This window comes from Kwoniella bestiolae, chromosome 4 (assembly GCF_000512585.2).
Source record: "Kwoniella bestiolae CBS 10118 chromosome 4, complete sequence".
In the NCBI taxonomy this organism is placed as follows: Eukaryota; Fungi; Basidiomycota; class Tremellomycetes; order Tremellales; family Cryptococcaceae; genus Kwoniella; species Kwoniella bestiolae.
The window spans coordinates 627,808-641,040 of record NC_089244.1 but is presented as its reverse complement, the minus strand read 5'-3'; the positions used below and the strand labels follow the sequence as shown (position 1 = coordinate 641,040).

Here is a 13,233-nt window from a genome sequence, read left to right as displayed (position 1 = left end):
CATGCACTCAGACAGTATGCAATGTGGAATATGGATTGACCAATAAGTAATTCTTTGACACTTATAGCGATGATGTCGTTATACGTATACATGCAATGATATGTACTAAACTCCCATAATCATACCAAGTACTCGTCATCTACATTCCATGAAAAGTCCGCATGCACAAAACAAAAAAGCTATAGATCAATCAAGTTCCCCTCCTCTTCTACCTTGTCTTCATCCTTCCCCTCAGATTCCAATTGATCCGTATCCATCTGTAGCTCCAACACCTCCCTATGTAGTGTATCTACCAACCTCTTTCCCTTCCTGACATAACACAATAACGCAGGATTTGCATCATCCCCTGTTCGATCTGCCAGTACCTCCGACGAAGGAACTTGAGTCACGGTCTCGTCATTGTATTTGAAGAATGTATCGGCTGCAAGTGTATGCAATCAGCAATTGCCTCACGCAACCAGTACGACGAGGTCATGGGTAATTTCCTCGTGATGATGAGAAGCTGAACAGACACAAACCCAAAAAAGAAGAGGCTAACTCACAATGATCAGGCAACCAACTCTGATAAGTCCAATAATGCCCCGACCCCGAATTCTTCCCACGGTGCATAAACACACTGACCAGCTCGTATGTCCATTCATCGGGGGTATCACTCCATATCTCGTCCATGCGGGATTTTAACTTTGGTAGTGATTCGTGAAGTTGGGTAATCTCATTCTCAACAGATTGCAACTCATTTTCCAGGCCCTGTAGTAGATCCGGAGTGAGATCTTCCGATAATTCAGATATGTACAATTCAGACTGGTTGGTATTTTCCGTGAGATGGCGTAGGGACGAGGTGACGTGTTTGAACGTATCGGGGATTGATAGTGGCTATAAAAAAATAAAAACAAAAATATCGTGATCAGCAAGCCCTACATATAGTTGAAGGATGGATGACTAACTCACCTTGTGATTCCTCAATTGATGTAACCTGCTTCTAACCCTTACCATCTCCCTGGTCACTTCGATGGCTTCTTCCCTCTTTTGCGGATCCGCACCAACTAAGAATCTGCCCATCGAGAGGGTCTGACCGAAGGGTATATGCGTGTTGGTCTTTCGTTCTCGACCAGTAGCAGGATCATATTGAGATCGCTAAATCATTTATCAGCTAAGATGTTCTCTTCCGTACAGCACGACGCTGAGCTGAGAATGAAAAGTAAGACTCCACTTACCCGCATCTGGATATACAGCATATCAGGAAACTCGTCCATCAGATCCATCATATACCCCTTCTTCCCCTCATACTCTATATCCGCTCCTTTGAGGTACAGTTCCGCCAGACAATCCGATAAATCTTTACCTTCCTCCTCGACACCGATGATCGGGTGGACGAACACCGATTCAACAGGTTTCTGAGCTTCGTAGGTTATTGATTCCCTTCTACCGCTGGAGATAGATCTGGAGGGAAGGGATGTTTCGTAGATGATTTGTTGTTTGTATTTGCATGAAAAAAGACTAACAACCAGAAGTCACAAGATAGTTAGTAATTGCATTTGCTTTGCATGCTTCTACTAACTAACCTCTGTATGAGGTTTGAGCCCTTCTCTCCATCCTCATCAGAGGGTTGGTCTAGAGCTAACTCAAGCTGCGACAAGACATTGATCAAAACTTCTGCTGAATCTTGTTGCAAACCTAACGATACAGAGTATATCAGCTACGGCTTTTCCTTCCAGTTAGAGGGCGAATAACTGACCAAATCGCAATCCCGAGCTCAAAGTATCTTTCTTAGCCAACTGTGGTCGAGGTGGTAATGGAGGAGGTACACTCGGTGAAGCATATTTCACTTCCTCCTCCTGTTGCTGAGGGATGAATTCCTCTTTCGATTCCGGTATAGGCGATTTCAGATCCAGATGACCCAGGTCCATCGTAGCCGACGGCGAATCAGCTTGAACCGGTTCGTCAATCCCAGGTTTGGATACCAATTCAAAATCGTCCACCTCCATAGGTGATGCGACTTGATCATCCGATTTATGCCTTATGACTCCTCCCGAAGAGGGGCTCGACGAATCATCCCTATCTTCGCTTGCTCTTTTACCCAGTACTGAAGATTCTCGATCGTCCCTTACTGTTACTGTAGACGTGGAAGATTCCACTTGGACAGGTTTGAGGTCAGGTGATGAGATTGGAGTGGCCACTTGGGTCGAAGAAGGTGAGGGAACATCGGGGATATCAGGTATGTCATCCAAGGAGAACTTATTTTTGGGTGATTCAGCTTGAGGAGCGGTTCTAGGTTCAACGATAGCATCGACTTCTGGTCGGGTTATCGCTAGATAAGCTAATTCTTCGTCTGGTCGTACGGACGATGTTTCCGACTTGTACAGTTGCAAGAATAGCAGACGGAGTTGTCGAACGACTAAAAGGTGCAGAAGGTAAGCAACTATAGTGAATGTAGATCAGGACATGCACCACCTACATCGTTTAGACCTCTCGACATCTGCTTTTTTGGCTGTGATTGGCTGTGTTTGATCCTGCTCAAACGAGATCACGGCGTCTCTAAGCGGTTTGATCGAGTACAGGTATTGCAAGATGGAGTTGAGGTAGCTGTGATACACATTGTTATTGACCGCCGGAAACGTGCAGTGCAGTACGCTTTCTAGCTTACCATGTATTTCTAGGAAAGCAAGTAAGTCATCAGCTTAAGGTCAAGATGTTTCCATAAAATCTGAGTTGACTCACCCAATATTGTGCAGACCAACGGGAATATCCTTTCTCGGAGGAGCCTCGGGCTCTACGAATTACGGACGATGAGCCTGAAGCTCGCCTAATCATAAGCAATCGACGTACCTCTAGATCCAGTCTGCAGGAAAGTCTTGATTCCAGGTCTTTCTCGTCCAGGTGCATCAGCAATGATCGATAGACAATTCCGATAATGATCTGCTTTTCCGGGGTACTCATTGACCTAAACCACTCGTCAGCTACGTCAATCACAACGTCCAAGCAGATTACATACAGCCATTTCGTATTGCCTATCATGAAGAAATCAGCTTAATTTCCTTCTTGAGGAGGGGAAATGATTGGCTCACATCAACAACCCATCATCGATAGCATCTTCCGGACAATTCAACGCCGAATAAGCTTCCTGGACCGACATCAACGTCTGACCATTCTCTCCCAATTGTTTCATCAGATCCGACTTCCTCGCTCTGCCAATGAGAACCAATGCGCGAGCCAGATCCTGCTTCTCCTGAGCTGTCGAGGCAGCCTGCACGGCTGCCTTGTGCAGATCCAGAATATGAGAGTCGGGGGCTCCTTCGGGACCTGTGCAGAGGATCTCGGCATGTTCGGCGGTGTAGCCTATAGCGTTGTAGGCTCGTTCGAGGTCATCTGTAATCATTATTGAGTGAGTTCGCTGCGTCGTTGTCAAAGGCTAGGAATGAAGGCTCAACCTACCCGAAGTGTATTTGTCCAAAGATCTTTCCAACGCCACTCTCATTTGCAGACTCTCTCTACCGTATATCGGTGCTTCGGCGATCTTCTCCAACGCACTGAGATAGGCAGGTGTATTTTCAGGATCACATGAAATCTGTAGCCCATAAGCGATCTCGACAGTTTGAGCTCTATCCTGCTTCGTTACTCCTAGAGTAAATAGGGCAGTCTTAACGGTATCGCTATATGCTGTAGTGCCTGTAGCAAAATGTGAACTTTAGCTTGGTCCGCTGAATATCTAGAGAGCTAACTCACCTTCAGGATATCTATTGAATTGGATAACATTGTCCAGGCGCTCCTCGAGGGGAACAGATTGGATGAAGGGCGCAGCAGTAGCTTCCACCTCTGAGAGCACAAAGTATCAGTAACAGTGGAAGTGCGGCCATGCAAAGTGCACTCACTGTTACGTTGCTGATAAGCGATCAGATAAAGTGTGATCTCCACCCAGGCTCTGATCATATACTGATCCATCTGTCTCTGTTTCCTCTTATCCTCTTCCGAAGGTTCATCACCAACTTTGAACGGACCAACTCTCAGCCCATCCTCTTCCTGTTGACATGCAAACCCAATTTGGTACAACAGGTGAGAAGAGGTCATACTTGCTCCTATCTGTTTTTGGAACTTGGGATTATCGAGTTTGACCCAGCCTCTCTGACCTTTGAAGAGGGGGTTCATCAATAGGCTGCGCAGTGACAATGGATCATACGATATTAGCTTCACTTCTTCTGGCTCACACAATCCGGTTGATTGTAATGGGTATATTGGTGACAGAAACACGTTCACTTACGTAGTAAGCAGAGTCCAAGCCTCACTGACCCCATTCGCACCCGCACCTTCATGCCCTATAGCCGGATTACTCATCTTCTCGCTCGTAAATGCCTGAACCAGTCCCAGAGGTATTTGCCCAGGAACTAAACCCCTATCCACCTTGACCCACAGATCCGAGGAACAACTTAAGAACAACCTAGAGGGAGTCTGGAGTTTGTCGAAAGATAGTAAATTGGGGTTCTCCTCATCTTGTAATCCGAATGTAATATGCGGGAAGACATTCATCTTCTCATCCACTTCTACCCTTTCTATCCTTTTTTCTACCAATGATTCTTCGGTGAGAGTTAAGAATCCATGTAGGTGATGATGCGTTTCTTCAGCCATCAACCTCGATGTTCTCAGGTCATTGTACTTCGTATATTCTAATAATCTATCGTTATATGCTTTATCATATTCCTCTTTATTTTCGAAGAAAACATTAGATCGTATTGATGATTCCCATTCCTCCATATTTGGTATGTTTGACACTTCGCCTGATCCAGCAGTAATTCTCAACCAGCCCCAACAGGTCGTACAGAAATACCATTCTCCGTGACCCTCCTTCTGACCGGGTAAGGCATCCCACACGTCATCCAGGGTGGAAATCCTCTCTGAATCAGGTAAAGATCGCATCGATGCTGTAGACGGTGATGGACTGGGGGGAGGAACAAGCCCAGAGGAAGATGCGATCGACGCTGGTCTAGAGGAAGTCAGGTTCTTGTTGCTACCGTTCCATGCTGATGCAGATGAGCTAGTCTGAGCTTGACCTTGAGATCTCTTGGAAGGTTGAGGAAGTTCCACTATATTGGGTTGAACCAAATCGTGTTCGTGAATTATCTGAAGTAACCTTCTAGGTAGTATACCGCGTCCGATCGGGGGTCGTGAAGGTTCATCCGTAGAGGGATCTACATCCATTGGATAGGATTTGACATCCGCTTTCCAACTGTCTATATCGTGCTTCCTTTCCTGATCTGCGCCCAGAGTAGATTGACTATCCTTCAATATTGTAGGTGATTCGGGAGGTGGACCCATATCGTCGTCTGACCCGATGTGCTCAGCTACTATACCTGGTGTATAGCCCGGCGGATGTTCCTCAGGCGGTTCAATGACTGCTTCAGGCGGTCGATATGGCGCATGCGGGGCATCTTCGGTGAATATCAGTGTAGGAGGGGAAGATGAAATGGGATGGGATGGATGTTGGAATAGGTCCTCTTGGATGATTGGCGCATCGTGTGACTGAGAGAGTATAGGCACAGTACGATATTTGGTTCGTGATGACCCTGGTCCGTCTCGGGGTGATCTGTGGTGTTCAGGTGATCTTGGTCCTGCAGGTTTGGAGTGAGGATGGGATTTGTGAGTGGATGACGAAGGTGATGTTGGGTCTGTAAGGGAATGATGCTTGTATGGTTGTTGGGTGTTCAAGGAATGGGAGCGGATGGGTGAGCGGGGTGATTTGGGTGAAGTGTGATGTGGTGGTTTGTCGGAAGTCATGGTGAAAGGAGCTAAAGATACATACTATCAGCTCATATTCCTATGAGCATACAGGACAGCTTGTGGGTTTACTGATGATCTCTGTATATATAAACTGTGTCGAGTATACTCACAAATTTATACCTCAAAATGTGTCCTCTCTTCCGTGACGGGGCTGTGAATGATAGGGGCAAGTCGAGACGGCGACGCAACGCTCCAAGATTTCTTGCTGCTTAAGCTTCTACGTGTTTCTGCCTTGAGTCTCAGAGGTCTTATTCCTCTATATTCGGTGAATCTAATCCTTTTCAGACTATTTTGGTACTCGTTGAATAGCGGTGATTCATTGACGATGGTATGGACGACGATGACGAGTGAACAAGCAGTTTCACCCACGTGGATTTGATCCCGTCAACACCAAAAACCCAAAATACCATGGTAGCATCCTCCTGCTTCTTCTCCAAAACACACCCATACTATAGTATCTTATACCTTGTAAAAGTACAACTACACTACCTCTGCAATCGGCAGGAAACCAGATATCGCTTGTCATCCGTTGTAACGTGTAGGATCAACGACTCGGACATCAAGAAAATATGGCTAAACGAGGTGCTGAGAATCAGAAAACAAGAGAAGGGGGTGATTCCGATGAAGAGCAGATCGAAGATGTGAGTCGACAAGGGAAAGTGTAGAAAGTACCACAAATGCTGAGACCCTCATTCTCCATTAGCCTGGTCAGCGAGCTACTCCTATAGCCCCTGTGGAAGGAAGAGTGTAAGTGTGTCTTCAGCTGAATGAGGATGATGAGAAGCTGATGTTGACGGAATATGCAGTATTCGAGGTATGCCTAAACGAAAAGGATTGGGAGGTGCTGCACCTTCACCTGCTCCACCTGTACGTATATACCCATTCTTCTGCTCTAGCACAGTACGCTAATGACAATGGTATCAGGCTCCAACCCCTGCAGCATCTTCCACACCATTCTCCGGATTCTCATTCGGTTCATCCGCCCCAGCACCATCAAACCCATTCGTCTTCGGCGGTGGATCGTCAGCAAGCACGCCCGCTCAACCCGCAGCGCCAACCCCTACATCGGCTGCTGCGCCCTCCAACCCATTTTCAGGATTCTCATTCGCTAAACCTGCTGCTTCCCCTGCACCCGCTCCCACTCCTGCTGCAGAAGTCGCCAAGCCTGCTGCTCCCGCTTTTGGATTCGGTGCTAAACCCGCTCAGCCCGCCGCGCCGACTGCTGTATCTTCGAGTCCTTTCGCTGGGTTCTCATTCGGTACACCCGCTGCTTCCGCTCAGAAACCAGCAGAACACACCACTTCGGCGCCAGCACCTGCAGCATCAACACCTTTCTCATTCGGTACATCTTCCACACCCTCAAGCTCAACCCCTGTTGCTACTCCCGCGGCACCTTCAGTGACACCATCGAGTGCGCCAACTGCTCAGCCAAGTTCGACGCCAGCAACTAGCTCGACATCAATTGGTCCTGTACCCTCTCAACCTACCCCTCCACCCGAAGGGGAAGTCTCATACTACACTTCACTTCACGGCCTTAACACCTCCATACTCTCATTCCTTACCTCCACCATCGAACAAGACCAATTCACCGATCTGTCTGTTGTCCTTCCCAGCTTAGTCAAGCAATATGAAACCCACCTTGACGAAGCGGCTACGAAAGCTGGTTGGAAGCCTGAAGGCAAGAAAGCTGCCCCGTCAGTGAACGGAGAATTAACCAAAGCCGTCAACGGTACATCAGCATCAACAACGTTCAAGATGCCTTCTGCTCCCTCAGCTGGAGGTTTTGCTCTGCCCAAAGCACCCACTGCGAATCCTACATCTTCGACACCTTCTTTCGGAGGGTTTACACCTACTCCTTCCGCAGCACCGTCCTCAGGCTTCACCTTCGGCGGTGCCATGCCAGCTACTACCCCTGCACCTAACCCGGCGAAGACGGAAACACCCAAGAAACCCTCAGCGGAAGTCACAAAGCTTGTTGAAGATGTCATTTCCGGTAAACCAGATGAAGAGAAGAAAGAAGCTCCTAGGCCATTCACATTCGGTTCTTCTTCAACATCAACATCTACGCCAGATAGTAAGAAGACAAGTTCGTTATTCTCATTCGCACCTTCTGGACCATTACATCCCCCAACACCGGAAAGTAAGACTTTCTCGCCGTCGGCTTCACTTGAGAACGCTACACCTGCCAAATTAGGTAAATTTGGTCCAGGCGGATCACAACCTCAATTAGCATTTGGTGGAGCGAAATCTTCACCTGGAGGTCAAGCGACTCCTGGTACTCCGGCTGCCAATAAACCTTCAAGTTTCGGTTTTGGCTTTGGATCTTCTTCCTCATCCACTGCTCCCGCTCCTGCTTCGGGTGGTGCATCATTTAGCTTTGGCAGTTCGTCAGGTACATCTGCTGCACCCGCTTCTGGTTCTTCAGCTCCTACGTTCGCGTTCGGATCTAGCGCTTCTACCGCATCTAAAGCTGCTACTACCACTCCAGCCTTCTCATTTGGAAATTCAAGTGCCCCCGCAGCGCCGAGTAGTACACCATCATTCTCATTCGGAGCTAAACCAGCTACTACCTCAACAGCCGCACCATCGTCTGGCTTCTCATTCGCACCTTATACTCCTAAACCTGCTGAAGGCGCGGGAGACGAAGGCAATGGAGATCTACCGCCTGAGAACGCTGAACCCAGTAAAAACCTAGCTGAAACTACCGGAGCAGGAGAGGAAAACGAAGATACCATTGTTGAGCAGCGAGGTAAATTGAATAAGTTGGATAATGGGGAATTCAAATTACAGGGACTGGGTCAATTCAAGTTGAAGAGAAGCAAAGATGGGAAGAAGAGGAGGTTATTAATGAGGACTGATGGCAGTGGGAATGTCATTTTGGTGAGTCACCCATACCACTTGTGTAAGATGTGCTGTGCTAATGTTGGTTTTTGGTATATGTTATAGAACATGTCGGTGAATGGTTCGTTCAACCCTACGGTCGATGGGGCACATGTGAAGTTCCTGGGATTCGATGGTGATGGTAAACCTGTGCCGTACGTTTTGAGGGTGAAATCTGCTGAAGTCGCGAAGAAGATACAGGAGGAGTTGCAGAAAGAAGTCGAGGCGATTAAGAATGAGTAGATTGGGGCACATATGATTGATTACTTTATAAGTTTGAATATACAATTCATGTGCTATTGCGCTGCTTTTGTACACTATTCTTCTGCTCCAGTTTTATATGTGTTCACTTTGAATATATATACATATGCATATGCGCTGTATATACCTAGATAGATATCATCAGGTTACCTGGTTAACAGATCGACGCGTGAAAAGCACCTACCTAGAGACACGCGTCAAAAGTCAATGAACATGACTTGATCGATCGTAAAAGCAACAATTTAACATCTTTCAGTAATCTAGGTCATTCGTTCATCTCGCTATAGCACTTGATAGCCAACCGCATCGCTCGGAACAGCTCCATGATCAGCATATAACTCTCATCCGCCCCCCTCATCCCTACAACCAGGCTCGTAGGATGCCTTCGCCCCCTCCACCTTCAGAGGGAAGTTCAGCCTCACTTCCTTCTACCGACCCTTCCTCAAATCTACCCATAGCAGGACCTTCAAGGACCATACTTTCCTTCTTCGGCGGATCCTCCCAACCCCCTGCCGCATCCGGCAGCACCACCCCTGCCAATGGGGGTAGTACAACCGCAGCGAAGAAGAGGAGGAAGAAGGATGATAATCAACCCAAGCTGAGTTTAAACGGGAGCGAAAATGGTATGAACTGGGTGATGGGTAAACCCGAACCTGAGCCTGGACCTGAGGTCAGGAAGAGTAATGGTACCAAGAACTCACAAGGGGGTGAGGAAGAAGAATTGAGAGATATGGCTCAGAAGATCAGGGGAAAGGGAAAGGGAAGGGGGAAGAGGAAATCTGATGTTCATGATGCTCCTGGTGAGCTGCCAGTTTTGCTCCTTGTACACAGAGCCGGTAGATAGCTGACTATCGGAACTGCATCGATATGTACAGGCAATGACGAAGACCTTATCGACCTCTCTCTTCTCCCACACCCGTCTACTTCACAAGAACAATCACCCCCCAAGAAGAAGGGCAGACCACGTAAATCCCAAGCAGCAGCCCCGGTCAACAGCTCCTCAATCGACTATCCCTCTGCTCCGCCCTCCTCTGTATTTACAGGACCAGCATCATCTAGTCGCAGACCTTCAACAGACTATGAAGTTACAGGGCAGACCCGTTCGATCAAGGGAACAGGAAGCCACGATGCCATAGAGATAGATCAAAATTCATCGCCTGATAGACCCATACCCATCTCATCAACTTCGCCTATCAAAGTAGGACCTAAGAAAATAGCCTTTGCAGCTGATAAGAAACCACAGCATTCTTTCTTCTCTCGGCTGACCGCCAATACTCCCATTGGAACCGATACGAATGGGAGTGGAAGTGGGAATAGGTCAAGAGCAAGTTCGATCAATTCTGTTAATACTGCTTTATCGGGTGAGGATACTGGCCCAACTGCTAGGAAGGAGAAGGAGAAGGAGAAGAAAAAAGGTGTACATGGGTTTTTCAAGAATGTGTCGCTGGCTAGTGAAGGTGTCTTGAAGAATGGTTGGGGAAATGGGATCAAGGACGGAGAAGAGTTGGTCGCTCCCTTGCCCCGGGGGGAGTGGCCAAACCACTTTACACCACCTCATCCCGGGAACATCGTGTTGAAATACAATAGCGAAGCTGGACCCAGTAGAAGAACGAGACCAATGGTGAAGGAGGCGCTGGACGATGGGTTTTGGTATTCCGTCCTCGCCAATTCAACTTCGGCACCTGACCTTGGTATGAGTCAGAACTCAGAGATATTCTCAATCCCAACTTTCATGTTACAACATCCAGCGTTCACTTCCATACCTTCCAAATCTACTTCATCGACGACATCGAACCGAGATTCATGGTCTGATCGATATCGCCCCCTGCGTGCCTCGGAGGTGTTATCGAATGAGATCGAAGCCGGTTATCTTAAAGATTGGCTCAGTGCTCTGTCTATTGGTTCAAGTCATCGAAAGGTAGTCAGAAAAGTCAAGAGGGCACTTAAATCCAATCTGGTTGATGGGTGGATAGTAGATGATTTAGCTCTGTTTGGTACTCCCCAAGAACAGGAGGAAGAGGAAGAGGAAGAAATCGAGTTAGAGGAATTGGACGATCCTTCCATCTCGCCTGATCCGCATGATCGACCAGATACCTACCCAAACCTTAACGACAGATTGACCAATACAATCTTACTTACTGGACCTCACGGATCAGGTAAATCCGCAGCAGTGTATGCTGCAGCTCACGAACTGGGATGGGATGTATTCGAAGTATTTCCAGGAATGGGGAAACGGACCGCAGCGAATTTGATGAGCTGGGTAGGAGATGTAGGGAAGAATCATATGGTCGCTCAAGACAAGAAGACCCCGCCGAAAAAGGAGAAAGGAGGGTTAAAGTCTTTCTTCGGGAAAGCAAAGGTGGAATTGGGAGGTCAGGGGTCGGCGCATGAACCCATCGATATTGACTTGGACGAAGATAACCAGGATCAAGATGGGATTGATGAGATTCAGGTTCTGGGTAGTGTTAATGGGAATGGGGATGGGAACGGGAATGACGGAAAGATTAGACAGAGTTTGATATTGATTGATGAGGCGGACATACTGTTCGACGAGGAGAGTACGTTCTGGCCTGCTGTGGTGTCGATCATCTCGGAGTCGAGGAGACCTGTTGTTTTGACATGTAACGGTATGTCTAACTGCTCATTGACTCTTCCAAACGGTTTTAATTGATGAGCTGCCAGACTTGATCTGTACCCCACGGTGATCGTCAGTAATGATGTGCTGACTGGATTCCAACTTCGATAGATCACAATCTGATACCGAAAGCTCAATTGCCACTCCAGGCTATCCTTCAATTCCGACCGCCACCTTCTTACATCGCTTTATCATACCTGCAGACCATTGCCGACCAAGAAAGCAGAATGCACAAGAGACCTATACCGGATGTACTACGGATTTACGAAGAATCGATTCATCAGAGGGGAGATGCATTGGACATACCATTGCCGCCGAACGGGAACGAGAGAATACAATACTTCGATCTGAGGAAAGCTGTCGGCCAATTACAGCTGGATCGAAGTGCACCTTCCGTCTTTCACAATACCCCTAATGTGACTCAGATCGAACAAACTGAAGACGACCTTGCTGCTTTGTTCAGGAGACTTGAATTTACTTCTTACGTCGATGCGCATGTCGGTCAGAAGGAGTGGATGCAATTGGAGGTGAGCTTTCATCAGCATAAACATTAAGGGATGAAAGCTTACGTAGCATGTCAATACAGGTGACCGAGGTGGATCGTCATTACCCTACGACGGACGATCAGCTGGGCATCCACGCTCTCGTCAAACCTGAGATCGACGAGTCGTACCCTGTCTTAGCGGGTTATGATTATTGCTCTTCCTTCTCCAAGACCCTATTAAATCTAGGAGGCGGTAGAGTGGATGAAATTGGAAACCTGTCCTTAGACAGGTAGGTCCTCCCCACGCCCTGTTTCTGTCCATCGTTAGACTAGTGATAAGGTTCGATCGCTGATAATGTGGAATATACAGGATGAAATACATCCGAAGTACCCTCCCAATCCTCGATCCCCTCATCCCCCTCTCTGCACCACTACTACCCCACCCATCTTTGTTCCTCTATACACTACCTACCATCCTGAACATCGTCGAAGTGGATGATATCCTCCAATCAGCCGAGGAAGAAGCAGTGAGTCGAGGTGAAGAAAGGATAAATAGGAAGACTGGTAGGCCCGTCAGAGGGGGTGGGGGGTATACAAGGTGGTTGGCCGATTTGGATGAGTATGCAGAAGGGGTGGCGAGGGGTTTGAGGTGGAGTTAGTGTGCCCAGTGGATTGGTGCATGTCATAGACCAGTCGAACCTCGGGGGCTTTCTCCATCTTCATCTTCATCCTTCGAAACTTTTGTAGCATTCTGTATTTGTTCTGTCATTGTCGTTCGTTGACTCGAGTAGTCATCTGGCACATCATGCACTGGTCCCTATCATGTCGCCATTGGTCTCGACTCGACTTAGAAGCACTTGGAGAGTCCAGACTTTTCGAGACCTTGCTTCTTATCCGGGGGAATCGGAGGTAAATACTACGTCCTTTGCCTGTAAGGTCGGGTTTGCCGGCTTAACAGATATGAGAGCGCACGACATGTGTACTCTGATCGCGAGCGAGGCCTGGGTCGTTCTCTCGCGAAGAAGCATTGTGTCGGTTGACGGAGTCGGTCGACAAAGGACGATTCGGTGGGGTTTGGTTTGAAGGGTTGTTGAGATTCGCAGATCAATCAGTAGGTTCAAGGTATAAAAGCCAGCTATATCCTAAAGATGGCATTACTTGACTTGAGCATTCCAATCACTAGTAACTATCACATTCACTTACC

General features: G+C 47.7%; 3 protein-coding genes across 3 annotated transcripts; 2 read left to right on the top strand and 1 right to left on the bottom strand.

Moving 5' to 3' along the window:
• Positions 1-179: 179 nt before the first annotated feature.
• Positions 180-5,766, bottom strand: I302_105793 (uncharacterized protein; the record flags this gene model as incomplete). Its single annotated transcript, XM_019191544.1, has 15 exons — positions 180-421; positions 543-873; positions 949-1,134; positions 1,215-1,497; positions 1,563-1,674; positions 1,736-2,395; positions 2,456-2,583; positions 2,719-2,770; positions 2,827-2,941; positions 2,993-3,008; positions 3,066-3,366; positions 3,433-3,666; positions 3,724-3,813; positions 3,870-4,150; positions 4,256-5,766. The coding sequence occupies 15 exons, from the start codon at positions 5,764-5,766 to the stop codon at positions 180-182; spliced, it is 4,542 nt and encodes a 1,513-aa protein (XP_019046174.1).
• A 572-nt stretch (positions 5,767-6,338) lies between these two features.
• I302_105792 (uncharacterized protein) lies at positions 6,339-8,892 on the top strand (the record flags this gene model as incomplete). Its single annotated transcript, XM_019191543.1, has 5 exons — positions 6,339-6,410; positions 6,473-6,516; positions 6,576-6,636; positions 6,694-8,649; positions 8,716-8,892. The coding sequence occupies 5 exons, from the start codon at positions 6,339-6,341 to the stop codon at positions 8,890-8,892; spliced, it is 2,310 nt and encodes a 769-aa protein (XP_019046173.1).
• Positions 8,893-9,289: 397 nt separating this feature from the next.
• On the top strand, positions 9,290-12,688 carry I302_105791 (uncharacterized protein; the record flags this gene model as incomplete). Its single annotated transcript, XM_019191542.1, has 5 exons — positions 9,290-9,710; positions 9,786-11,537; positions 11,657-12,072; positions 12,132-12,319; positions 12,400-12,688. The coding sequence occupies 5 exons, from the start codon at positions 9,290-9,292 to the stop codon at positions 12,686-12,688; spliced, it is 3,066 nt and encodes a 1,021-aa protein (XP_019046172.1).
• Between the last annotated feature and the right edge of the window lie 545 nt (positions 12,689-13,233).